This window comes from Beauveria bassiana, assembly GCF_000280675.1.
Source record: "Beauveria bassiana ARSEF 2860 unplaced genomic scaffold BBA_S00047, whole genome shotgun sequence".
In the NCBI taxonomy this organism is placed as follows: Eukaryota; Fungi; Ascomycota; class Sordariomycetes; order Hypocreales; family Cordycipitaceae; genus Beauveria; species Beauveria bassiana.
In genome coordinates, this window is record NW_007930882.1 from 58,220 (window position 1) to 82,331 (window position 24,112).

The 24,112-nt window shown below is 46.2% G+C and overlaps 7 protein-coding genes across 7 annotated transcripts; 5 read left to right on the forward strand and 2 right to left on the reverse strand.

The window, feature by feature from the left end:
* Positions 1 to 4,570: 4,570 nt before the first annotated feature.
* Positions 4,571 to 6,079, forward strand: BBA_09192 (uncharacterized protein; the record flags this gene model as incomplete). Its single annotated transcript, XM_008604289.1, has 2 exons — positions 4,571 to 4,871; positions 4,929 to 6,079. 2 exons carry the CDS (start codon positions 4,571 to 4,573, stop codon positions 6,077 to 6,079), a joined length of 1,452 nt encoding a protein of 483 aa, XP_008602511.1.
* Positions 6,080 to 7,882: 1,803 nt separating this feature from the next.
* BBA_09193 (uncharacterized protein) lies at positions 7,883 to 8,524 on the forward strand (the record flags this gene model as incomplete). Its single annotated transcript, XM_008604290.1, has 1 exon — positions 7,883 to 8,524. The coding sequence occupies one exon, from the start codon at positions 7,883 to 7,885 to the stop codon at positions 8,522 to 8,524; it is 642 nt and encodes a 213-aa protein (XP_008602512.1).
* A 1,842-nt stretch (positions 8,525 to 10,366) lies between these two features.
* Positions 10,367 to 11,272, reverse strand: BBA_09194 (uncharacterized protein; the record flags this gene model as incomplete). Its single annotated transcript, XM_008604291.1, has 1 exon — positions 10,367 to 11,272. One exon carries the CDS (start codon positions 11,270 to 11,272, stop codon positions 10,367 to 10,369), a length of 906 nt encoding a protein of 301 aa, XP_008602513.1.
* A 302-nt stretch (positions 11,273 to 11,574) lies between these two features.
* BBA_09195 (uncharacterized protein) lies at positions 11,575 to 14,573 on the forward strand (the record flags this gene model as incomplete). The annotated part of the gene is made up of 6 exons (XM_008604292.1): positions 11,575 to 12,385; positions 12,584 to 12,900; positions 13,399 to 13,408; positions 13,458 to 14,183; positions 14,236 to 14,286; positions 14,452 to 14,573. 6 exons carry the CDS (start codon positions 11,575 to 11,577, stop codon positions 14,571 to 14,573), a joined length of 2,037 nt encoding a protein of 678 aa, XP_008602514.1.
* Positions 14,574 to 17,470: 2,897 nt separating this feature from the next.
* BBA_09196 (uncharacterized protein) lies at positions 17,471 to 18,161 on the forward strand (the record flags this gene model as incomplete). The annotated part of the gene is made up of 2 exons (XM_008604293.1): positions 17,471 to 17,763; positions 17,816 to 18,161. 2 exons carry the CDS (start codon positions 17,471 to 17,473, stop codon positions 18,159 to 18,161), a joined length of 639 nt encoding a protein of 212 aa, XP_008602515.1.
* Positions 18,162 to 19,467: 1,306 nt separating this feature from the next.
* Positions 19,468 to 21,843, forward strand: BBA_09197 (interferon-induced GTP-binding protein Mx; the record flags this gene model as incomplete). The annotated part of the gene is made up of 4 exons (XM_008604294.1): positions 19,468 to 19,873; positions 19,928 to 21,285; positions 21,358 to 21,604; positions 21,653 to 21,843. The coding sequence occupies 4 exons, from the start codon at positions 19,468 to 19,470 to the stop codon at positions 21,841 to 21,843; spliced, it is 2,202 nt and encodes a 733-aa protein (XP_008602516.1).
* A 104-nt stretch (positions 21,844 to 21,947) lies between these two features.
* On the reverse strand, positions 21,948 to 22,974 carry BBA_09198 (allergen Asp F4; the record flags this gene model as incomplete). Its single annotated transcript, XM_008604295.1, has 2 exons — positions 21,948 to 22,184; positions 22,240 to 22,974. The coding sequence occupies 2 exons, from the start codon at positions 22,972 to 22,974 to the stop codon at positions 21,948 to 21,950; spliced, it is 972 nt and encodes a 323-aa protein (XP_008602517.1).
* Positions 22,975 to 24,112: the final 1,138 nt, after the last annotated feature.

The following is a 24,112-nucleotide window of genomic DNA, read 5'->3' on the forward strand; positions in this document are numbered from 1 at the left end:
AAAAATAATATTATAGAGTTTAGAAATAATAGTATTATTACTAAAGACACTATTAAGAATAAGAATAATATTATAAAATATAGAAATAATAGTATTATTACTAAAGATATTATTAAGAATAAGAATAATATTATAGAATATAAAAATAATAATATTATTACTAAAGATATTATTAAGAATAAAAATAATACTATAAAGTATAGAAATAATAATATTATTATTAAAGATATTATTAAGAATAAGAATAATATTATAGAATATAGAAATAATAGTATTATTACTAAAGACACTATTAAAGATATTAAAGAAAAAGGAAAGATAGTTACTAAAAATAAAGATAAAGATACCCCTAATAATAATAAGATAGCTAATCTTATTTATAATAACTTAACTAGTCTTTTACTTAAACTAGTCCTTATAAAGCTAGACTATTTATATAACTTACCCCTAATAGTTACCACTATTATCTATATTAATAGTTATATAGCCCTTAGTTATAATATATATTATATATAATCTAATACTAGAGATATTTTTACTAGAATTTATATTAATATCTTTATTATTCTAGGTAACTATTAAGTTCCTACTATTTATATTTAAGGCCTCTTAGAGTATAATTAAAAAACTATCTATACCTTTAATATAGTTATTTTTATTAATATACTAAGTCTTACCTATACTTATAAGAAACTACTACTAAAGCTATAGAAGATAATATTCCTAGTTAAGTTAAAGCTATACTCTATTCTTAGTACTATTCCCTTAACTCCTCTTAAAGTTAATAATATAGATACACTATTTATCTTAATTCCTAACTCTATAATACTCTTTAGTCTAGGCTATACCTTTTTATATAAGATATATAAAGTAGGTAGCCCTTATATAGTAATTAGAAAATAATATAAAGCCTAGGTAGTAATAGTTAAATTATTAGATATAATAACTATTAAGCTCTCTTATATTAACTTAGGTACTAGAGATTATATATAGTTAAATTTTAATTAAGACCTTACCTTATATAACTCTTTTACTAAAATAATACCCTTAAACTTAAATATTTATAATCTAATAGGTATAAATATTATTCTTTTAATAGTAAACCCTAAAGACACACGCCTAAAGCCTATTTTAATTATAAGCCTTTTCTTTAATTAGACCTACTACTTTATATCCTTATTAGCTAGTGTTTATAATAAGCTTTACTATAATATTATCCTTACTAAGATAAGTATAAAGGTATTTAGTTATATAAAGTTTTTTAAGCTTCCTTTACCTTAGACTAAGACTAAGGATAAGTAAATTATAAACTATAAATAAGTTATAATAAATAGTAAAGCTATAGAATTCTATATAGTTATTAAAATTATAGATAATAACTATAAGCTACTTAGTATAGTTAGTAATATAGTCTTTATTACTAGTTTAGATATTAAAGCTAAGTCTTATCTATAGCTAAATCCTATAAATAAGTAGTATATTACCTATATTATTAAAGATCTTATAACCTATTACTAGGATATAGAAAATTACGCTTAGAGCGTTTTTTATAATATAGAAAAAACCACCCTAGTAGCCACTAATTAAACACACTAGGATAGTAAGCTAGATAAGATAAGATTTTATTTAATAAATAATAAAGCTAATATAAAAAAAGAAGCTATCTATATCTTTATATATAAGATAATAACTACCTTTATATTAAGTACTATAGCTACTATATAGGCTACTACTTACCTATCTAATACTATAATATTAGATATTACTTAATATATCTACACTATTATTATAAAATTATATTATTATAGTAAAATAAATAATAGGTATTATAAACGCCTCTATACCTAGATTAAGGCATACTTAGCTATTAATAATAAGAATAGATATAATAAAGATAGTTTAACCTTCTATAGCTATTATATTAGACTACCTTAAGAAATAACACTATACTACGCCTTATTTTATATCTAATATCCTATCTAACCTAACTACCTAAAAGTATATAAGATATTATATCTTAAGGTTAAGTTTCCTTTTACTAAATTCCTTAAGAAGCCTATAAATTTTTTTACTATATATTTCCTAACCCTAGATATAAAGTCTTATAATACTAATATAAATTAGGCTATAGCTATTATACCTAATAACTCTACCCTAGTCTAGGTCTTAGTATAGCTAGATATTATAATACTTAAGTATAAGATAGCTATTTTATATATTATATATAAAGTTTTAACTAGAATAGATAGCGTAATATAGTAAGTATATATTTATAGTTTTTAGGATTTCCTAGTAATATATTATTATAATCTCCTTTTTATCTTTCCTTACTTAAATAATTTAGCCCTCTATACTAATTTTCCCCTATCTCTATTTATATCTTTAGTTAAATTAAGAGCTAGAGTAATTTTTACTAGTAGATATCTTAGTATAAGAAAGACTTATATATTATATATAATTATATAATATACTCTCTATAAATTATACTATCCTAAAGGTAATATAGTAGCCTATACTACCTTAGTTATTACTAAACTTAATAAGTAGACTATTATTAAGCTTAAAGTAACGCTAAATAGTTTAGATATCTTATAGGAATTTAAGGAAAAAAACCTCTAATATATTAAAGAAGATACTAAGTAAGATATAAAAACTATAGCTATAGCTAAAGATAATATACTAGTATTAAATAAAAAGGAATTCTTAAAGATAGCTAAAACTTATAAAGGTTTTATTTTATATCTTAAGGTCTAGCTAGTTATTTCTAAGTCCCTTAATATTAAAAGTATATAGATTATCTAGTTAGCCCTAATTAATAAAATTATAGATAATACTATTAGACGTTTATATAATTATAGTATTAATATACTTAGAGCCTATACCTTCTCTAATAAACTAGCTTACCTTATAAAGCTAGTCTAAGTAAAACGCCTAAATCTAAATATAAATCCTATAAAGCTAGTAATAGACTATTTTTTTATTAACTACTATAATATAGTCTTTAAGTAAAACACGGCTCTACTAACTATAAGTTCTAACCCTCTATCTCTTTCTAACTAGGTCCTTATATATATTACCTTAATAGATCTTTATATAGTTTTATTAGCCTAAGCTTATAGTATTTTTAAATTAGATCCTTATACCTACTCTTTTAGTAAAATAGTAATAACTAAAGCTATTACTACCCTCTTAGAGGAAATAATAAAAACTATAGAAGCTCTTTATTATATACCTATAGCTACTTATATATTTAGTAATAATATAAATTATATCCTCTCTCTTATCTTTTCTAATAAGAGTAGTTATCTAATAAAATCCTAGCTCCTTATCCTTATTAGCTACTAGCCTTATACTATAAAATTTATTATTAGTAACCCCTAATAATTAAATACTATAATCTCAGTGTTCCGGCCTTCCCTCCCGGGTTTGGTGGCACTCTCCAAGCCCCTGCTAGCGCATCGCTGCTTTGCGCGCCCGCTATAAAGTCCTCCAACCTGCCGCTCCTTGCCTCCTGCCTCAACTTCCCTCTTTTCCTCGTTTCTTCACGCCCCCTCCGCCGACATTTTGATGCATGCTCCCCCTTTTCTCCCTCGCCCCCGGCATAGCAAAATGACAACGGCTCCTCACACGGTTTCTGCCCCTTTATGTTGGCTTATGGCCAGTCGCTACGTACGCCGCTCGAAGGCACGGTCTACCATCGCTCACTGCACCTCTTGAGGCGAATATTCGACCGCCCAGGCAATCTTTCGGCTCAAAAGAACGTCATGAGACTCGACTGTCGTTCTATGCTTGCGTGCATGGTCAGGCATGCTTGCAAGCGGCGTTCCGACTACACTCTGCTCGACTACCAAACGACGCCATCTGCGGTCGGAGGCCTCCAAGAGACCTGAATTGACCTGTCACATCCGAATCGTCAGACAGCCTGTCTCAATTGTCGCGCTATGGACGCCATGACGGTGGCGGAGGCGATGACCTGCTTCTGACTGCGGAGGTATTTCCCACTCCGGCATATACTGCTGCGGTCACTGCATTCATACGCTTCCCTCTCGGGGCTTTTACTGTTAACGGCACCGAACGAGCCAATCAAACAACAGCCGCGCAAAGCACGGTCCTCGAGGCTCGTATTGCGTTGCGCAATTTCCGCCGGACGCTCCATTAGATCGCCGTTTGCTGACGTGGCATCAGGTCTCGACCGCACGCAGTAATGACAATCTACAGTTGGTGGCTGGTTGATGACGAGCTTACAGGAGTCAAATGACACGGCTGACTCTGCTTGTTCGAAAAGGGAATCTCTTGAAAGGGGAAGGATCGGCTCAAAGGCAGCTGGATGAGGGTTATTCCAAAAGGAATCGTTTTCATGGATGAGCAGACATTGTACTTTATCAGGTTGCTTGATATAGCTGTTTGGCAACGGAGTGGTGCTGCAGAGGCGGCCTCAGCATTATAAAAGCCTTCTTTCCCCAAGGCATTGCTACACCGCGAGTTGGATCATTTGCCTTTATTGCGGCGTTACTACTCCGCTCGAAAGTCATTTACTCATCTAGCGTTTTTTTCTCTTTCAATACCGAAGATGACAGCTTGTGCCAATCTCGACAGTCAAATCTTCTGGAGCCCGAGCGAACTGGATAAAAAAGCAGCCCGCAGACAGAAATTGTCCGAATCTGCAGAAACGGCGCAGCCGCCAATTTCAAAGCAGAATCTTGGCTCTCTCGGTCTGTTCGGTGAGCTGACCAGGGCTTCAATCATTCCACAGGAAGAGATGTCACCCAGCACAGCTGAAGCTATCTACATTTCGGACGATGACGAGCCGCTCCCGATGATCGAGGAATCAGTGCATTCTCCAGAGCGAACGAAGAGCAACTCTCAATTCGGTATGTGCTTCGGGCGGCCTGATATCAGCCAGAGCTGACAAGAATTAATTCATGTAGTTGATCAAACGGAGAACGGTGGATTGCTGTCTCGAGGAGACAGGCCCCAGCGATCTGCTCAAGCCGCCGTATTATCACCGGCTGAGTCCATGGTGGACTCTCCAGCTGGAATCATATCGTCACTACCTAGTGTCACCGTTTGCACTGGTACTTCGGTGGCTGCTACGTCGCACACCGGAAGCCTCGCACTCAAATACCAGCGTCCAGGTCCTGTGCCACTTCACGAGGAACCCTCCGCCAGGGCTGACTTGCCAAAGCTGGTCGAGACGTGCCCCCGGCATGACTCTGCCAGGACGGAGAATGTTTTACATTCACCTCCTGATTTGTCTAGGCAGGGCAAATTGTCGGATCCGCACACACTTAAGCAGCCATCACACGAGGGGGAAGGAACAGTGGCGAGCGCTCAACCTTCTGAGCGATGCGATGCAGAAGACACAAGCGGCGTTCCAGACATTGCAGGCCACTGCCAAGCGACGAACATTAAAATAAGCGAGAGCGGCGATTGCCAGTCCAGTGAGACGGATCAGTTACTCCGCCAGCCAGGAAAAAGGCAGAGACAGAGGCCAGTTCATCAAACTCCGGAACCATCAACCGAGGACCGGTCTGTGGACGCCGCAAGTGGCGCAGCAGAAGAAGACTTTACTTCTACTGACGACGAGGAGCCACCACATAAGCGTCGCAAAGCTCGGCCTACTTCAAAAAAGGTTCAATCCTCGAATGATGGCAGTGCCCTTCGTCGGTCAAGAAGATTGAGCCCACCACAATCCGACTCGGTTGAAGAAGAGGCGGCTAGCTGCGGCCCCCATCTTGCGCCTGCTATATTCGACGAGTGGTCTCTAAAGGATCCGTCTTTGAAATTCACGCAGGTGGACGGCCGGACTACTTTGACCATTCAATTCGACGTGGAGGACCTCATCATGCACAGACCTGGCGAAAGAATTGAGCAGCATGGTCGCAACGCTAATTCGATAAGAAGGAATGCAAGACCAAGATTTACTAAAAAAGAAGACAATTTCATAATCGATTGGAAGAATAATGGGTACAGTTGGAAGGCCATTTGTGAGGGTCTTAATGCTGAGTTCAAAGCACAGCGCTCGCAAGGGTCTATTCAGGTTCGGTATTCTACAGTGTTACAGGGGCGGTCTAAATAGTTCCTGATTATCCGTACATTTCAATTATTTTACTGTTCATTATTAGTCAATGTCAACTTTGTTCGAATATTTTTAGGCTCACAGAATCTGTCCTCCTGCCCAGGACATCTCAAGCTCGGGTGAACAGATCACGAAGTGTGCTGCGAGTTGACACCTCGGCGATCCGATCGTGTCTGAGCTCGGCGGAGCCGGACCGAGCTGGACTGAGCCGGACTGAGCTGGACTGAGCCGGACTGGGCTGGACTGAGCCGGACTGGGCTGGACTGAGCCGGACTGAGCTTGGCTGAGCTTGGCTGAGCTTGACTGAGCTTGGCTGAGCTTGACTGAGCTTGGCTGAGCTTGACTGAGCTGGCAGGAGCTTGACTGAGCTGGCAGCTCCGTGAGCCAACGAGGGATGGCAAAGGCGGCGAAAAGCAGGCTGATCGAAACAGCTAAAAGTGGCTGCGCGGTTAGAACCGGCCACTGTGCAAGCCAGACCAAAACTGGCATTACTGTTTCTGGGTAGTCCTCGAACTGCCTACCGAAAGAGGCAATTGCGCAGAGAGCCAAAAACGGTTAGTAAATGCGGTCACAAATGGGTAGCTCCGCAGGCTGATCAGGCCGCATTAGACAATACCGAAGAATTGTGTTTGTTACTGTATCTGTTTGACTTCGAACGGCCTACTGAAAGAGGCAACTACGCAGAGAGCCAAAAAAGGTCATCAAATGCAATCACAAACAGGTAACTTCCGCGAGCCGATCAGGCCGCTCGACACGCACGAGCGAGTCCTGAGCTAGCCGATCTTCAAGACAAGTTCCGATTTGTCATGAGAGCAGAGAAAGACTTTGAGCAGCACTTTCCTAACAAAAATAATACTGGGGATTTCGCTTGCAATTTTTGCTATTGCGTGCTCAAGGCAAACCATTTCGGCGAAGACTAAGCTCATGAGACGTTCGTTGATTGCGACGGCAACATTGTTCTCGACCTCAAACCCGAGAACGCAAGCAAATATCGCAAAGTGCAGCTGCGTCGTTACTGCAGAACTTGCGGAAGCAAAATTGGTTTTGACAGGCCTGTGGCAAAGGATGCGCAGTTGGATTCGTACAAAGGGGGATAAGGCATCGACGGATTGCCGAAAATGAACTTTTTGACGTTGTTGCCGAGCTTCTTGTTCGTCACCCTCAGCCAACGCAGTCCGCTTGTTTAGTGCACTCTTACTCTAAAGCTACGGTAGTGAGGACCTGAATGCAGGCAAATTTGGCCGCAATATAAACAAAGTTTAGCCTACAAGCAGAAGTGGAAATGTTTTCCTTCTACAGCATTCGCGTCGTTTAACATCTTGGGCGAGAGCAGCGCGTCGTACGAGGAGAGGAATGCCCGGCTAGTGAGGCCAGAACTTAACGGCTGGATTGGTGCAAGCTAACTGGTTGGGAGAATCTAGCTGGGCAACAAAACACAGCCGCTACCCCGCACCTAGAATATCCCCATCCCACTCAGTTTATCACTTGCTCTAGCCTCTGTGGTTGGAGAATTTTCAATCAAGATTTTGAACACGATGAGTGCTGTTACTCGCGGCCCTAGTTTCGGCCATGTCTTGAAAACCGGATTATACTCTGATTTGACCTTATCCTGCAGCGGCAGAGAGTTCAGTGTGCACCGAGTAGTGGTTTGCTCGCAATCTGAAGTTCTTGCCGCGGCAATCAGAGGGCCTTTCCAGGCAAGTCGGTTCGACGGCCAGCTGAAGAAATTAATCTAATCGAAATCAGGAAGCAAAGACGGGGACTATAGTTATAACGCAATATGACGCAGATACGGTCGAGAAAATGGTAGAATTCCTATATACCGGAGATTACGGCTCGCCGCTTCACGAAGCTCAGGAGACGAACGATGCCTCTGTAGCTGGCTCAACAGCATCAGATGACGACCTCTTACAACACGTATACCTTAATTCGATTGCAGATTACTACGGCATTAAAGCGCTTGCTGAACTCAGCAAGGCAAAACTTCAACAAGCATCAGAAAATGCATCAACTAAAGCAGCATTGCTCGATGCGGCAAAAGAGGCACTGGGCCGAACAGGAGACACAACATTACATACTATGCTGGCTGAAGCAACTGCAAAAAATATCCGGCAATATCTGGATACAGATCAGTTGGCTGAGCTAGTTGGAAATTTCGGCATCAAAATTCTTCGAAACATTATTGCCGCAGAAGATACAATGCGATCCAATATTACCCATCTTCTCTTTGAACTTGAAGTTGAAAGAGCTCGCCACAAGGGTGCTGAAGCAAGGTCTGCTCAAATCGTGGAAAACATCAATAACTGTATGAAAACGCTGGAGGAAAGAAAAGAATGTCGAAATCAGAGCTGTCGAGCGGATTTCAACTGCTACATTGAACAGCGTGGTCAGGCCTTTGAGCCTTTGTTTGTACTTCGCTGTGCCGAGTGCCGATGCCGGCATTAGCAGTTTGCCCGTGTATTCTGTACCAAGCTGGACCATGCGAGTTATATATGCACTTTCTAGAAAGTCAGAGATCATTATTCATATCTAGAGAACCTAAACATAACCACGCACTTCTACAAATAAGGTATCAAGTCCATGAGGCCACCTTTAACAAGAAATGCGAGATCAGCGTAAGGAATGTCCTAGCAGCCATCCCAACGATATAGATAACCATTAAATCCGCAGCAGAGATCTTCCGCCTTAGCACGAGCTGGTGGTACAGAGCCCATAGCAGCAACAGCAAGCAGGTAGCGCAGAGCCAGCTGCAGATGCTGGCAAGTCGCAGGTCGAGCTGGCCGACAGCGGCCAAGGATATGGAGGGCTAGCGACGTGGCTCTTAGACAAGCACATGCATATTGCATGCATGTGTCAACTCGTGGCTGCTAACCATTGGTCAGATGTGAGAGCTACGCAGCTTTGAAATGCCAAGAAAACTGTGTCTAGGTGATAATAGGGATGCTACCGTTTTTTGAAGGAGGGGGGAGTTGATCACCGGCAATTCACTCCGCGCCATAGCTCACTGAAACAAGCTCTCTTCAGCTGGAATCCCCCTAGACAGTTGCGTGCACTGATTCCACACAGCAATGGAACGGAAAGAATGCGCATCGGTGGTTGTCCTAGTTTAAATAGCCCCAATCCCCTCTCTTCAATCGGTGAGGCTGACCAGAAATGCAAATGTTTTCATGAACACTCTTTCAGTATCATGGGTGGCAAGAATCCTCCACCAGATGAGAGAGTCGTATATCTGGCGCTTAAAAACATATTCCAAGGCCAAAACGCCCTAGTGCGCAAGACTAAAACGGTTTCGAAGTTAATCAAACAGCACAAAACACAAGAGAGCGTTGCTAACCTATTGCGGGAATACGATTTTGACACTGTTTGCGGTTTGGCTTCAAATCTGCTGGGCGCCGAGATATTTGAGTCGACATTGAAGGCAAAAGTACAATTTCCCGAGCTTTTGATCCATCTTCCATAGAAAGTGCCGAGAAAGAAGCTTCGGAGGCAGGGACGGCGCGCTATGAAGCAAACGCGATCAGGCAGGCGTTACAGCTTGGATCCGAGGGCTTACAGCCTACGTCCACACTACATGGCATTGACGAACAAAAAAGTAGGTGATTTATACGACCATGGTTTGCGGCAAGATCTGATCGCGGTGGCATTCGAGATACAGAAAATGAAGTTGATGGCGCTGCTGAAATAGCAGAAGTGTCGAAGCAAACGCCAAGCCTCCACCAGCCAGTTAGGCAAATTTCGTCAATCTTCCCAATCTATCTACCAATGGGTGCACAACACCGACTTTTCGTTCATGTGCAGAACATGCTAGAGCAGGTCTATAATGAATACGGACGCCGCAAACTACCTGATCTAATGCGAAATCGCGGCTGGGATTGTCCCGAAGCGGTCGAGTTGAACCTATGGGCTGGAGAGTTTGCAAGGCACCCTTCATTGTTTGACAAGGATCCAGACGTCGGTGTGCCATTGAGAGAGCTTTTTCAGTCGATTGCTGACATCCGTCACACCGCGGTTCATCGAGTTCGTGTCCAGGGAAAAGGAATTGAGAAGTCTCTTAAAGATGCTGAACGATTCATGACGCTTCTCAGCCACAGGTCGCCTATCATTGATAAATAACAGAAATATGAGGCTATTATTATGCCTATGGGGAGGCCAGGGTTGAAGATACGCTTTACAAAGAGGAATATATCATAGCTTAAACTTTACACAAATTTCCTCCTCAGAAAACTGTTTCGTGTGTCGCCGAAGCGACACTTCTCGGTCATGCAACGTCATTTCGCAACATTGTAGCTAATCAGTACCGCCGTGCTGGTCGCTAGATGAAGCCCTCTCCGCGAGCAAGCACTCAAGCTGATCTAAAACTTGGCGCTTCTGTTTCAACGGAACGCTTCGATACTCTATGGTAAATCCCGCGCCGGCATCGAACGTTTCAACAAATTGTCGAGAGATCCAGCTTCGGTACAAGAATATCTGATCACTGCCCAAGCTAATTACCCTTGCCCACGCCCCCGTTCCGTTTTGTTCACCGCTCCTTAGCATCTCCTTAACCGTCGATATCATCATCAATGCTATTTGCGCGTCCTCTTCTACTATTCTGGGCCTGATGCGCAATGCCTCCTTGGCTCTGTGTTCTCGGTCTTCTTTCTTCTCTCCGTTGGCCTGCGGCCATAGAGCCAAGGAGTGCTTTTCCCTCCTGTGTCTCATATTCACAATATCGGCAACTGCAACCAATGACCCGGTGGCTGGGACTTGGAAGACGCCATCTGTAGCCACGACTGATATTGAATGTCCGTACCGTAATTGCAGCTTTCGTCCTCGACCTCGCTTCCATGGTCGCAATCCGAACGATCCAAGCAGTGCTACTATTGCATTGAGCCTGAGATCCCCGTAGTACTTCAACTCTTCCACACTGTTCAGCCGCCCGGCCTGACACGAACTTCTTTTTTCCGCGGACTTCTCGTCGAGCTTCTTGTCAAAACGTATGCCGAATATTTCCTTGTCCGTTTCGCTACAATATAGCGATTTGGTGTATCTTGGACCCCAAAGGAGTTCTCCGGACGTCAAAGGTCTAGTGGCCTTTCCTCCATGGCGTGGCTCGTATTTTTTTCGTTTCGGTGCTGCGTTGTTCTGAGAATCGAGCCTTCGCTTCGGCCCGACGCTTCCGTGCGCTTGCGTTGGCTGACTCGTGAGAGCCATGCTGATCCTTCTCCATATACTTTTTCGGCCGTTGACGGATACAGGCGTCCTCGGTTCGCGCTCGGTCTGATGTTTGTCGATGTTGATATCAGGGGTGGACAGGTTGCCCTCCACCCAAACCTTAGCGGTGTTTCTGTCATCGCTACCGCACGTGACGACCACTAATGGACGTTCCCCGCCACTGTTTGCCCTCAAAAGTCCTTGTTTCCATAGACAAAAAACAAACACCACATTCCTCTGTCATTCACGTCAGCTCGTTATCATTATCCGGCCATCTTTTTGTCTCCGTCCGTGCCAAAATAATGGCCAATTACCTCGATCCCGACTTGCCTGAAACTGTTGCGCAACTTGTAACCCCGCATGGGCCCCACGTTCTATCGAACCTCGACACGCTGGGATCCTCCGCCAGCAAATGGGGTGCTGGGGAAGTGAAAGCCTTCAGGGTCCTCAAAAACAAGGCAGCTTGGCAGAAAAGTTTTTTGTTGCCTTTACGTGACCTTCATGAGCACTCGTGCCCAATCTGCCACCCCGAGAGCTCTACCCCTTACGAAGTGAACCCCGCCATGATAGAGCATCTTCTCACTCCAGTTTCGCGACTTCGCACCGCCTCTGAGTCCTTTCTATGTGGCCTGCCAACTGGCAGTTTTCATCTCGCGTTGGCCAGGTTAATTCGATGCGATGTGCGAGATCCAGTGCGAAACCATAACACCCGCGAGCGTGCTGGTGACAGACCAGTCGCTCAGTATCCCGATTTCGTCCCATCATCTATGATTCCATTTCCAGAGTCCTCTTCCCCCGCACGGCGCTCCTCCTCCGAATACAGTAGTAGTCACGCTAGCATTCCTTTGGACGATGACCAGAACGAGTTCCGTGCCCGGAGGCCAGAGTCCCTGGTGGCCAATCTAGTTAAGGAACTCTTCCACTTGTCTTTGTACTCGGTCCTGAAACAATGTCATCCCAAAGAAGAATTTTGTTTTCGCCCAGAGAGTCATTCGTCGTGGGCACTGATTGCTGCCACAGGTGTTGTCGGTGCCGATGATGGCGGCCTGTGTAAGAAGCGTCTTCAGTCCGGTTCCTGGACAACCCTTAACCCGTCTCTGATGTTGGGCGAATGTAAGCCAGCATCTCAAAACCTTTTTTATAACAATCGCACCGAAAGTTATCGGCCCGTCTTGACTATCCAGCTCTTCGCGCAGGTCGTTGGGGAGGCTGTCACGACCTGGAAGCACTACAGCCACACAGGATTGTTCCATGGCGGGTGAGAACTCCCTTCTTTCATTCTGTCAGCCGCCACTTAAACTCGCTTCGCAGCTAAAGGGCCCGCGTGTAGCGTCTACTCGTATATTTGCAACGGTACATTTATCCGTTTCTTACATTTTGACTTCGACTCTCGCTACGAGGAATACTTGGACGCCCCAACGGAGAACGAGCAATTAGACATAGTTCAGGATTATCCAGAAGACACATGCGTTCGTGTTTCTAGTACGAAGTGGCTAGATCTCGAGGAGCCCAAAGACGTTATTCGCTCGATATGCCATATACTGACCAGAGTGATGATGGAAGGTCATGAATCTGAGGAATCCGAGGACCAGCCGGAGAATGATCATGAGGCCGGATACCAGTCGGACGTTATGCAAGAATGAATGGATGTAGATTTTCCGGACAAGATGGTCCCCAGGAGATGTGAAAACTTTTGGCAGAGCTTAGAACAGGACGTGATCCAGTGTTTGCTGCTTGCCCTTTATCTTTTTATGATGCTCAAAGTTCAGAGCGTACGCAACTAGCTATGCTATATTAGTGCTGTGAAAATCGTCCGGATGCAGCGAAGCAGCCAGCAATAAGTAGTGAAAACACGCTACACGTTCCCTTCAAGTAGCAACTATTGCCTGTTATTGGTAAATACCAGAATATGAGGCTATTGTTATGCGTGTTCGGGAGGCCAGATTTGAAGATACGCTCCTTATAGAGCAATATATTATGGCTTAAACTTTATTCACCTGCGCAAAAGCAGCTTCGTCTACAAACACTCGGTTGTAATAATTCTTTAGCGCCAAAAATCTAGATTTTACCAGAAAATAATATTAATTGATAAATTTTAGCAATAAAAAACTCTACTATTTAATTAGACCTTTCTAAGTAGGTATTAATAATATTATAATTGTATTATTAACTTAAGTAAATAAAGTATTATGTGGCACTTATACTCCTCCACTCTCTCAAACCATACGCCGCTGCGAATCTGCTCAGCAGGCTGCCGCAACTACCCAACAGCGCGAATTCCAGCGTGACAAAGAAATAGGTAAACGATACTTGAGTTACATTCCGAGGCGCATTTACCGCGCTGCAAATCTCCATTCACCATGCTGTTCTAACAGCCGTACTTCCTTCTTCCTCGCCGCCATTTTATCAGGATCAAGTTCCTCGACAACAATTGCTGCCCATACTCCAGCGGGGTTGGTGATTGGTGGCGTCCTCGCCGCGAATTGCCTGTGCCAGCAGTGGGAGGGCCGACGTCTTCCAGTTCTCGCACCACCAGGGGCTGCGCTGGCTGATGACCACGACGGCCGCAAAAAACAGCATCTCAATGGTGAGAAGAACTGCCAGAAAGGAAAGGTATCTCCGTTTAATGCGGATACACACCTCGCTGTAGAGGGCGTCTCCCGTCACACTTCCGGCGCTAAACGGTACGCCATCGTCGACGTGCTGCGACGGCGGCGGCTTGTTACTTCGCATCTCCCCGCCAATAGCAAGCGATATACCGTCCATGAAGTGGTCCACGGACTCAATTGTCATGGTGCCAGCGCTCCAGAGCGTTTGCAGCCACACGGCCCCGTCAACTTGATCTACACCGCGCACGAGCTGGATAGAGGCGTTGTCAAAGATGCGCCCGACGAAATCTACAAGAGCGCTGGTAGGACTCTTGGTAAAGGAATATACACATTCGGGTATGTACCATTTGCCAGGCAGTTTATCGTCATCATCGAGTCCCGTGGATCTCCTTGGGGCTGACGCAGGTAGGAGCACATGTACGCTGTTGGTGGCTGTCTTTTCTTCGCTGGCAGCACACGTTTGCCGTGATCCATTGACGACTGCGCTCGAGGTGGCCAGTTGGAATGAATGATCGAATGGAACAGCGTCTAGATAATGGCGCGCAACTTCTATCTCGGCATACTTTCCAGACGCTAGCGTTAAACGATACGACGCAGGGTCGGAGAGCACAGTCGAAAGCGAAGGGGATCAGATCCGAATTCTTGTCTTGCAGCGTTGGCTTGACAAGAGCAATGCCATAGATGCTCAGTAAGGTGGTTGTAGTGTTCCACTCTCCGGCAGGTGACAAGCTTGTCGGATCGCTTCCGTACACGCCGTTGGAGGTGCCAGCCGCTAAGACCCGATCCCCTGCCACTGGCCAGTGACAGATTGTCTGGGTAGCCGGTCAGAATATAGTTGCCTGCCTCGTGGGCATCTTTTTTGTTATGTGCTGCATTGCTGGTGGCCAGTTTATCAGTGACATCTCTGCATGTATGACACATGGTCAATGTGTCAAAGGATGCACTACTCTCCATATTAAATGTGCAGACAGAAAGAAGCAGACGCACCATCAATCAGAACGCAGTCCGCGCACACATTATCCGCACTAATCACTTAGATCTGACGAACATCACCGGCGCATCGCAGACCCGGACGGGATGAGCCATCTTCACGTATGGGCCGCAGACCCAGGCAGCAATAATCAAGTCAAAGGAGCAATGGCTCCCAGGTATTCGAGGCACGACGGCCTACAAACGAATCGAATGGGTGACATACGCCGTCCCCAACAAACGACGCGTAGTCGACTTCCTCGACGCGCGGGCCGCCATCACGACGGACATGGCCATGGAAGAGGCTCTCGCCCAGACAGGCCAGCGGCCCGTTGACGCGCATCCCCAGCCGACACGACGACGGGGTGTCTAGCTACGTGACCTGGATCGTGCCGTTCTCAAGCCCACCAAAGGACGATGGACCCTATTTGGAGACTCTTCGCACGCATTCAAGTGCGACAAGCCGCAAGCTTATATCTTACACATCTTGCGCAATGGTCTCGAGCGTATGTCTATGCGCCAGACGGTAGTATTGTGCCTTCAAGCGACCGTTTAGTGTTAGACCGCCAATTCTTTGTGGACTACTTGGAGAACAAAAGGTCGAATTTGAAGAATATTATTGACTTTGGCGAAACCATCCTCCTCGACCCCAGGCAAAGCCGGAAAGGAGATTGGCGGAAGCGTCGCGAAATTATAGCGGCAAAGTCATTTAGTTTTATGGTTCAAAAATACCAAGCCTGCCTGGTACTGTATGCTGACGCTGTTACAGGGAGTCTGAAATCTTCTAAGATCATCTGTCGTCTCATTGGCTGGGAAGAATCTCTAGACTGATCTGTATGTGTACTACTATGCAGCACGTTTTGCAGGGTGCAATTCTCAGCCTCACGCGAGACGCCGCTCAGAATTTAGTGGGACTGTGAGCTACGCTCTCATTTGCTTCTTTGTCGGCAATTTGGCGTTTCTGACAGTAGCCTTCGAACCTGCTACCGCTGCCGTATGTGTCTCATCTCCTATTCGTTGGAGAGTAGGGATAAGAAGAGTCCCTCCAGTGCCTCTTTGCCACATGCTTCACCCGACGCGGCACTTGAGACATGCGCGAAGGTTGATGACGTACCTTGCAATAATCGACACATCCGTGCCGCGGAAAGCACCCAGTTTGCTGAGACTAGCGTTATAGGCGATGCAGCTGCGTGATAGCTTTCCCAGTCTTCCGTCTCCCACTGCTGGAAAGCAAGAGGGAGTACGTTCCGCGTGTGGCGCTTGCAGTAGGACAATGTTGAGGGTTGTCTCTTTATCGGCGTGGCAGATCTCCCCTTGCAAGGTCACTTTTTCAACACTAGGACAGAGGCGAGTAACGCGACCGAGAAAGAGTGAATTTGATGCTAGCTAATTATACATTGTTTTGTGCGGCTGTCTGCCCACCGTGCTGGGTTCGCATGTGCCTCGTCAGGCTATCCCGATGCGCGGTTCCTTTGATGGCCATATCTTTCTGGCACAATGGTACATTGCAGTACCACCGTTTTTGCTCGGAGCTATCGACATGCCGCGCGTTAAAATGGCTGTGAAGATCCTCTTTGAGGCCGAAGAGCTTGCCACACCCGGTCGCCTGGCACTTGAAGCGCCGCTCATGTTTTGTCGTATAGTGTCGCCTGCTCGGCTGCGTAAGCGCGGCTGGTCAAATGATGAGAAGAAAGGCTCGGGGACACTCACGTCAACTGTTTCTGAGACGCAAAAATTTCCGGGCACTTGCGGCACTGATGTAAACTTGGCGCAGTGTCGGCCTGCCAGAATTCATAGTTGGTTTGCTGGTCGTTGCTGTTTGTGAAAAGATGTATAGGCCATTGGTTTGTTTCAAACGGTTCGTCCTGTCCAGCAGGCTCCGTAGGCTGCACAGTCGATGCTGCGTACTCCTCATACTCGGGAAGGGGACCACCGCTGCCAGAGGCAATCCACCGCGGATCCACATAAGAGTCATAACAAGATTCAGATAAGTGTGTAGAAGAAGAAGTTGTAGACCCAAGTGGTTCTGGCGGAACTTGACTAGAGATGAAGCCTTTACTTTATGAGTAGAGGGAGACTGGGATGGAGCCTGGGGAAAAATTGGACAAAATCGCAAAAAATCAAACACAATGGCTTTAAAAAGGGGGTTTAGAAGGAGATTGATGGGTTGGTATATGGAAAGTAAAGACTGTCTGCGGTTCGCCCGCATGGGCCAACGCTTGTGGAAAGAAGAAGGAGAAAGATGAAGAAGGGGGGGAAACCCAAGTTCCTTTATACTAGGCTGTCGCGGCCAACGCCGCAAGGAATAAGTAGTATGATTGGTAGCTAAGAGTGTGCCATAAACGCTACGTAGTGCGGGTATGCCACAAAGCTAGGTGGTTAGCGTGGATATGCCACAAGATCTGCGAGGCTAGCGCGGATATGCCACAAGATCTGCGAGGCTAGCGCGGATATGCCACAATGTCTACAGGGTTGCATGGCAGTTCGCTCGACCAAGCAGATGGCGGGATAGGTCGGGCACGAAAGGTGATTCAAGGTCAGCATGGAACTATAAAGTACAAGTAGTTGGCCGTCAAGGCACCCAAGATCAATCGTATCATCAAGGCAGAGACCAGCCACCATGGCTACCTCAATCTTTTGCTGTGCCGCCATTGCGCCCTACCGCCCCCAGCGTCTCATGCACGAGGACAAATTCGACTCATTCTGCAATTGGGCAGCCTTTCCAAAACAATCAAGGGTCGAAAGTGCCTCTGGTACAAAACTCCCCAGTGCAGGCTTTGCGGTCCAGCTTGTCCGGCAAGTCAACTATGGCCCGCTCGAGTCAAAGAGATATTTCATCCCTTGGCCGGAGAATACCTTTGCCGAAGTCGACGAAGATGAGCTGATTCAAGGAAACTTTGCTAAGCTCAACACGTAGGCGCAGGTAGCCTTCTTCTTTCTCTCCAATGGGCTAACCAACGATTAGGTACAAGAATTTCAGGTGCCAGACGCACGACAAGTTCTTCGAACTCAACATATATCAGAAGGACCCGGTCAATCTACACCATTGGCGCGCAAACTTGGCAAGACCGGCGCGTGATATTGATTTACAGACGCCCCGTATGACATTGGCAAAAGGAGACGCCTCTTCGGCTGGCACTTCTCGTTCCGCAGCGCTTGCTGGTTCAGGGATCATGTCAGCGGCGAACGAGAAGAACGAGCATGCTGGAACTTTGTGGCAGCGCGAATCATTTTCCGACAGATACTCACTAGTGAAAGACTTGACTGCATGTGATCAGGAGTGTGGCTACTGTGGAGAGTGCGACTACTAGTTATTGATGTCGTTCAACATGTTTCATCGCCGAGTGTGTTTCTCTGTGGGTATTCTTGACTCGGAGTGGCTGAGTGAAACTGTGATCAGATGGCTGCGCCTTGTGCGCCATGCGACATTGCGATATAGTCTAAAGCCCAACAGCTCACCTTGTAGTTTTTATGTAATCCACTGCGGTCTGGGGCCGGGGACGCAACGAAAGCCGCCCGTCAATATAATAAGGAGGAATTTATAGTAGGATTTTAACAGGGTCCAAGCAATTCAATGCGGACCACTGACAATGACACTATATGGAGACAGGAAGCTACCGTATTTTTGTGCAAAATAATACACGAATCTCACTCACTGGTGCATGCAGGTTCATGTGGCCATGCACGCTGCAACCTCGCAGGTCCCACTGCTTAGCTCAAGCCCGCCCCCCAGCCACAGCGCGTTTTTGCAGCGCGTGCCGCGAGATTGCTAGAAGCAGAAAGCCGCCACATTATGCCGCACAGGCTGATATGAGTAGAAATCTGCTCCTCTGTGTCAATCCAGCAGCGGTGCCGGGAGCATGTGCTGTGGATGTGGGATGTAAGCAGCAAGAATCGCTGTTCATGAAGCACCCCGAACCGATCGATATGTGCTGCGGGGTGATGGGCAGAAATCGCTGCTCACATCATCGGTGGTAAGGAGCCTAAAGGAGACCTCACACTGCAATTACAAGCGACCGGCGGCCCGCAAGGTACCCCAGGGTGGCAGGAGAAGAAAGCTGCTTTTGAAGTCGATCTATGGAGCAGAAGCTGGTACAGTACTGTACCATCAGCTGTACAATGGTGAGTGGCGGGAATTCGCTGCTCATGCAGTGAATAGAAGCAGACAGTGGTACATGCCGGCGTGTCCAGAAGTAAACGCCGCGATTCATGCCGGCCTAGCATCGGTACCGGCATGCTCCGCGGGGTGACATGGCATGTGCGTTGTTCAGTAACCACTGACCCATCCCTATCGACAGCTGCGGCCGATCCTATCGGGCGCAAAAAAAAAACAGTGATATAACTGCTTAGGAGCTCATGATGAGCGCTTTTAATTCTCGAGACGTCGGCACGATGGTCGAATTTTGTCGGTTCCGTAATTTTCTCGCTTTTCACGGTATTTTGAGTTCGAGCTATAGTTATCTTTGAAGGTAGCTGACGAATGAAACAGCCATGGCAACTTAAGGTTTGCCAGAACTTCCGTGCACAATCTGCTATGAGCCACTGTGCCGAAGTCTACAATATGTGCACTGCCGGCCCAGGCTGATGTATCGTTTTGCATCAACAAATACCGTCGCCATGGAAGCATTGCAATCGGAAGACCACCGAAACCTCCTCGACATAATCGACAAGCTAAGGTCGAGAGGCGTGAGTCGATACGTCGACCTTCCGCAAATCGTCGTTTGCGGCGACCAATCAGCGGGAAAGAGCTCTGTACTTGAAGCCATCTCTGGCTTAACATTCCCAACCAAAGATAACCTCTGCACACGTTTTGCAACCGAACTAATTCTTCGTCGTGAAGTGACCGTGGCCGTAAACATTTCCATTCATCCAGGACCGGAAAGATCACCCGACGAACGACAGCGTCTCAACACATTTCGGGCAGAAATAGACCTCATACAACCAGACCTTCAAAAAGTCGTCGATGAAGCCAAAGGTGTCATGGGAATATCAGACTTTAAAGTGTTCAGCACTGATATTCTGCGTGTTGAACTATCGGGGCCGTATTAACCACATTTGACTATGGTTGATCTCCCAGGCTTATTCCGCGCGGGGAATCGAGAACAAAGTGCCAAAGACGCCAAAACTGTCCGCAAAATGGTGCGCGCTTATGTCAAAAATCCTCGAAGCATTATTCTCGCTGTTGTATCTGCCAAAAGCGATTTCGCTTTACAAGAAATAACGGAAATGGCCAGAGAGCTGGATCCGAAAGGAATACGCACGTTAGGCCTAATCACGAAGCCAGATGCGCTGGATGCTGGATCTGACAGCGAGGCCGCGTATGTCAAGCTTGCTCAGAATGAGGACGTCGCTTTTCGCTTAGGCTGGCATGTTCTCAAAAACAGAGATTATCAGATGCGGGATGCCTCGTCTGCGGAGAGAGATGAAGCTGAGGAGATTTTTTTTCGCTCTGGAGTTTGGACAACAGTCAATCCTGCACAGTTGGGAGTAAAGGCTCTGAAGCCGCGACTCAGCGATGTGTTGAAAGACCAGATTTTACGACAACTTCCTGCCCTTATTCAGGATATCGAGATGGAGATATCGTCAACCGAAAGTCAGCTCCGACTATTTGGATCTCCACGGACCAATGTGACCGAGCAGCGCCGATACCTCCTTCAAGTGAGCCGCGACTTCACCGCTCTAATCCAGGCGGCTGTTGATGGAGTATATAACAACTCTTTTTTTGGCAGTGCCAAAACTGATGACGGATATCGGAAACGACTGCGAGCTCGAGTACAAAATACGCTGACGAGTTTCTGCGAGAAGATGAGGCAGCAAGGTAAACAGCGTATTATTGTGGATACCACATCCGATGAGGAAGAATTGGCGCTCGACGAGATATCGCGCGCTGAATTTGTTGACCTCGCCAAGGAACGAATTCGACGAAGTAGAGGCCGCGAACTGCCGGGCACATTCAACCCTATGGTTATTGGCGAACTCTTTGTCGAGCAGTGTACGCCATGGCGCGGCATTGCCTCAAATCTCCTATCGGAAATTCTCGGGCTTGCAAATGACATCCTGAAGCTAATAGTGGACCACGTTGCGGTACAGGAAACCGCGTCTGGCATATTATCCGTCATCCGTGGATCTCTAGAGCCATTCAAAAGCGACCTCGAAGTGAAGTTCAAAGAGTTGCTCACACCGCACTTGGAAGGCCATCCGATAACTTACAATCACTACTTGACGGATACCGTGCAAAAAGTCCAGGAGGAAAGGAGGCGAAAAAGTCTAGAAAAACAATTGCGCGCAATAGTAGGCCACGAAGAGTTTGCTAGTGGTCGCCACGTCAGCATCTATCCCACTCGAATCCTGGAGCAGTTGGGAAAACACATCGAAGTTGATATGGAGCGTTATGGCGGCGAACTTGCAGTTGACTATATGGAGGCCTATTATAAGGTTGGTGCATCGCTCAAGTTTTATTCATAGGTCCCCTATCCGAAGTTGACCAGTGACTGACATGTGTCAAAGGTCGCGAGTAAGAAATTTATTGACGATATTAGCGTGCTGGCGGTGGAATGGTGTCTTATCGACAAACTGCCGACCTTGTTTCCACCAGAAGCCATCCTAGACCTGCGAGATGACGAGGTAGCTCATATAGCCACAGAAAGCGATTCGCTGTCGCTGGAGAGAACTCGTCATAGACAGAAACTCACGACACTGGAGGATGCTAAAAGCGACCTCAAGCAACTGGACATCCACCGCACGTTGGGCCTGCGTAAGAGGACAACCCTTTCGCTGCCTTGCAAATGCTGACGCTATATAGCTTCGCCTCCACTTGAAGCCTTTGAGCAAATTCATAGTGATAATGAGTCAGAAGGCCCCTACGAATACGGGCAGACTTCCTTGGTCGAGCAAGCGCAACATGAAGAGCCAAGTGGCCGTATTGAAGTTATTAATACAGGGGAAACAGAGCTTGATTGGGAGCCGAAGCTCAAAAAGAAGAAGAAGAAATAAGCGTTGCGTTACGATGCATGGATATTCCGATAAATCTTGAATGCTTTGTTAAGAATATAACGCAGTATGGAAACCGGTGTGATTGCCAGATCACTTTCAAGGCATTACTTGCTCTCGGAATTAGTACTATTTTCTGTGATGTCGATGTCCTTAAGCTCTTCAATAAGCAATCGAAAGTTTAGGCATGCATCGAATCCTCGACTCTCCTTCTCAAAATCCTCTATATTGCTTTGAAGAAGCAATTTGGGGTGTAAAAGCTTGCGTTCATCGTCATCTTCTATCTCGAAACATTCCCGCCGTCCAATGAAGGTAGACCTGAATCGTCGAAACTTGACACTCAGCTTCAAAGGGCTTTTATGCCACATAACAAATCGGTCATGGAGAGTCGACTCGTACAGTGAGCGCTACAGGTCCAGGATCGATCGGCATCACTATGTCCGAGTCTTCCATGCCTTTTACGTAGGCGTTTTCGCCAGTCCCGTTACGATAAATGGTAGAGCATGTGTTTCGGGGGCCACCGCAAACACTCAGGGCTGAAATCTCTAAGTCGTATAAAGCAGCTACTAAACATGAGGCGTCGAACCCAGAGTGTTTTTGATTCGCGTCATCACCAAAGTCGGCCTTTACCCAAGTTGAGGCGAACTCGCCGAACGGGGTCAAGGGAACGGACCCATTATGACAAGAACAACCGATCTGGGAGTTCTCATCGAACGCTACGAATTGCTGACCGCTGGCGGCCAAGCTGAAAGTGATGGCCTCGTTGCCGGCAAAAAAACCATTGATACCACCATCTGGACCGATCTTATTCCAGCATTTACATTCCTGAACATCCAAGCCATCGTTGATGAACTCGATGGTATAACGATAGTGAGAGGCAATAGAGGCTGGAATCTGCATAATATTGCAACCGTAGTGCTCTTTGGTGCCGGTGTTTCCGACGTAGGCTACTTGGGCGAGAGTCGCGCGTTTTGAGCCGCCACAGAACGAGATATACTCGTTCGATCTCGCGAGAGACCCTTGCGTAGAAACAAGTGAACCATCGGAAGCATTGATGCTGTCGACAGGAACGGATCCTCGGTAGGCAAAACTACAAGTGGTGCTAGCCAACAGAGTTATCAAGGAGGACTTCATTTAGTCTAGATTGTTCATGTCTCCCTGCGTGTAATTTACAATACAGTATACACCGGCGCAGCTATGTATTTTAAGCATTGTGATAAGAGCCATCATCAGATTTCGTGACATAACTGGCTTCAATAATGCCACGCTGTCGTTGGGGCTAGAATTGTCCGCTATGCGCTTGCTTCTACTTCTTTCGACTGCATTGGCGTTGAACCGACCGCGTGTACAGGGCCTGACTTCAGCCGCTACTGGCTCCGTAACAGTATGGATATCGATAGCAGGAAATTGCCGCTCATGCAACTCCACGAACCAATCCATATGCGGCAGAAACCGCTGCTCACTTCATCGTTGGTCAGGAGCCAGGAAGAGACCTGACACCGCAATTGCAAACGAATCGGCATCAGAGGCCTGCAATTCTCTCCTGGCTGTTCAGAGCATCTGAACACTTTGCCTGTCGCAGGGTAGGCCGCGGTTTGCCTATGGAACTTTAGATCAGTCTCCAGCGAGAGTGTCGGAAACGTGGAGCAATTCAGCAGTCTTCATACTTTTACTGGCTTAACAGATGAATCATGGCTTTACGCAATTTCGGTCGCTATTGAGCTCCGGGGAGCACCAGTCCTTGCACCACGCCTTCGGGCTATTGGGGCCGCTTGGCACAATGATCCCGAGCTCATCACGAGCTGCTTGTGCACATGCGCGGAGCGCCTGACGGATCTTACCTGTTACATCGCATGCACGAGGGTTGCGACCCGGCTACATACTACCGTCAGATCCGGCTACCTTGCCGGTAGCAAAAACATGGCTGCGGCTGGTCTGCCCCATGGTGTGATGTACGAAGATGGCTCTTGCGCGGATCAGTACTGGCAATACAGTGGAGATGGTAATGCGCAGAGCAGTTTGATTCAATTCTTCGACGTTCTCCTTGGCGTTGAGCACTTGACGACCAGAGTACAAGGATTAAGTCAAGGAGAAACATGCGATTTTGTTCAAGATATGAGACAATATATGCTCGCCTGTCACGCTGAATGCCTTCGCGACGTCGAGGCCAATATCGGCGACGAAGGGCTCTGCGTCGCCTATAATGCTTGTCTCAGCGGGTTGGGTGCTTTCCGCGACAAAAGATTGCAATTGTTGCAAGATACGTCGTAAA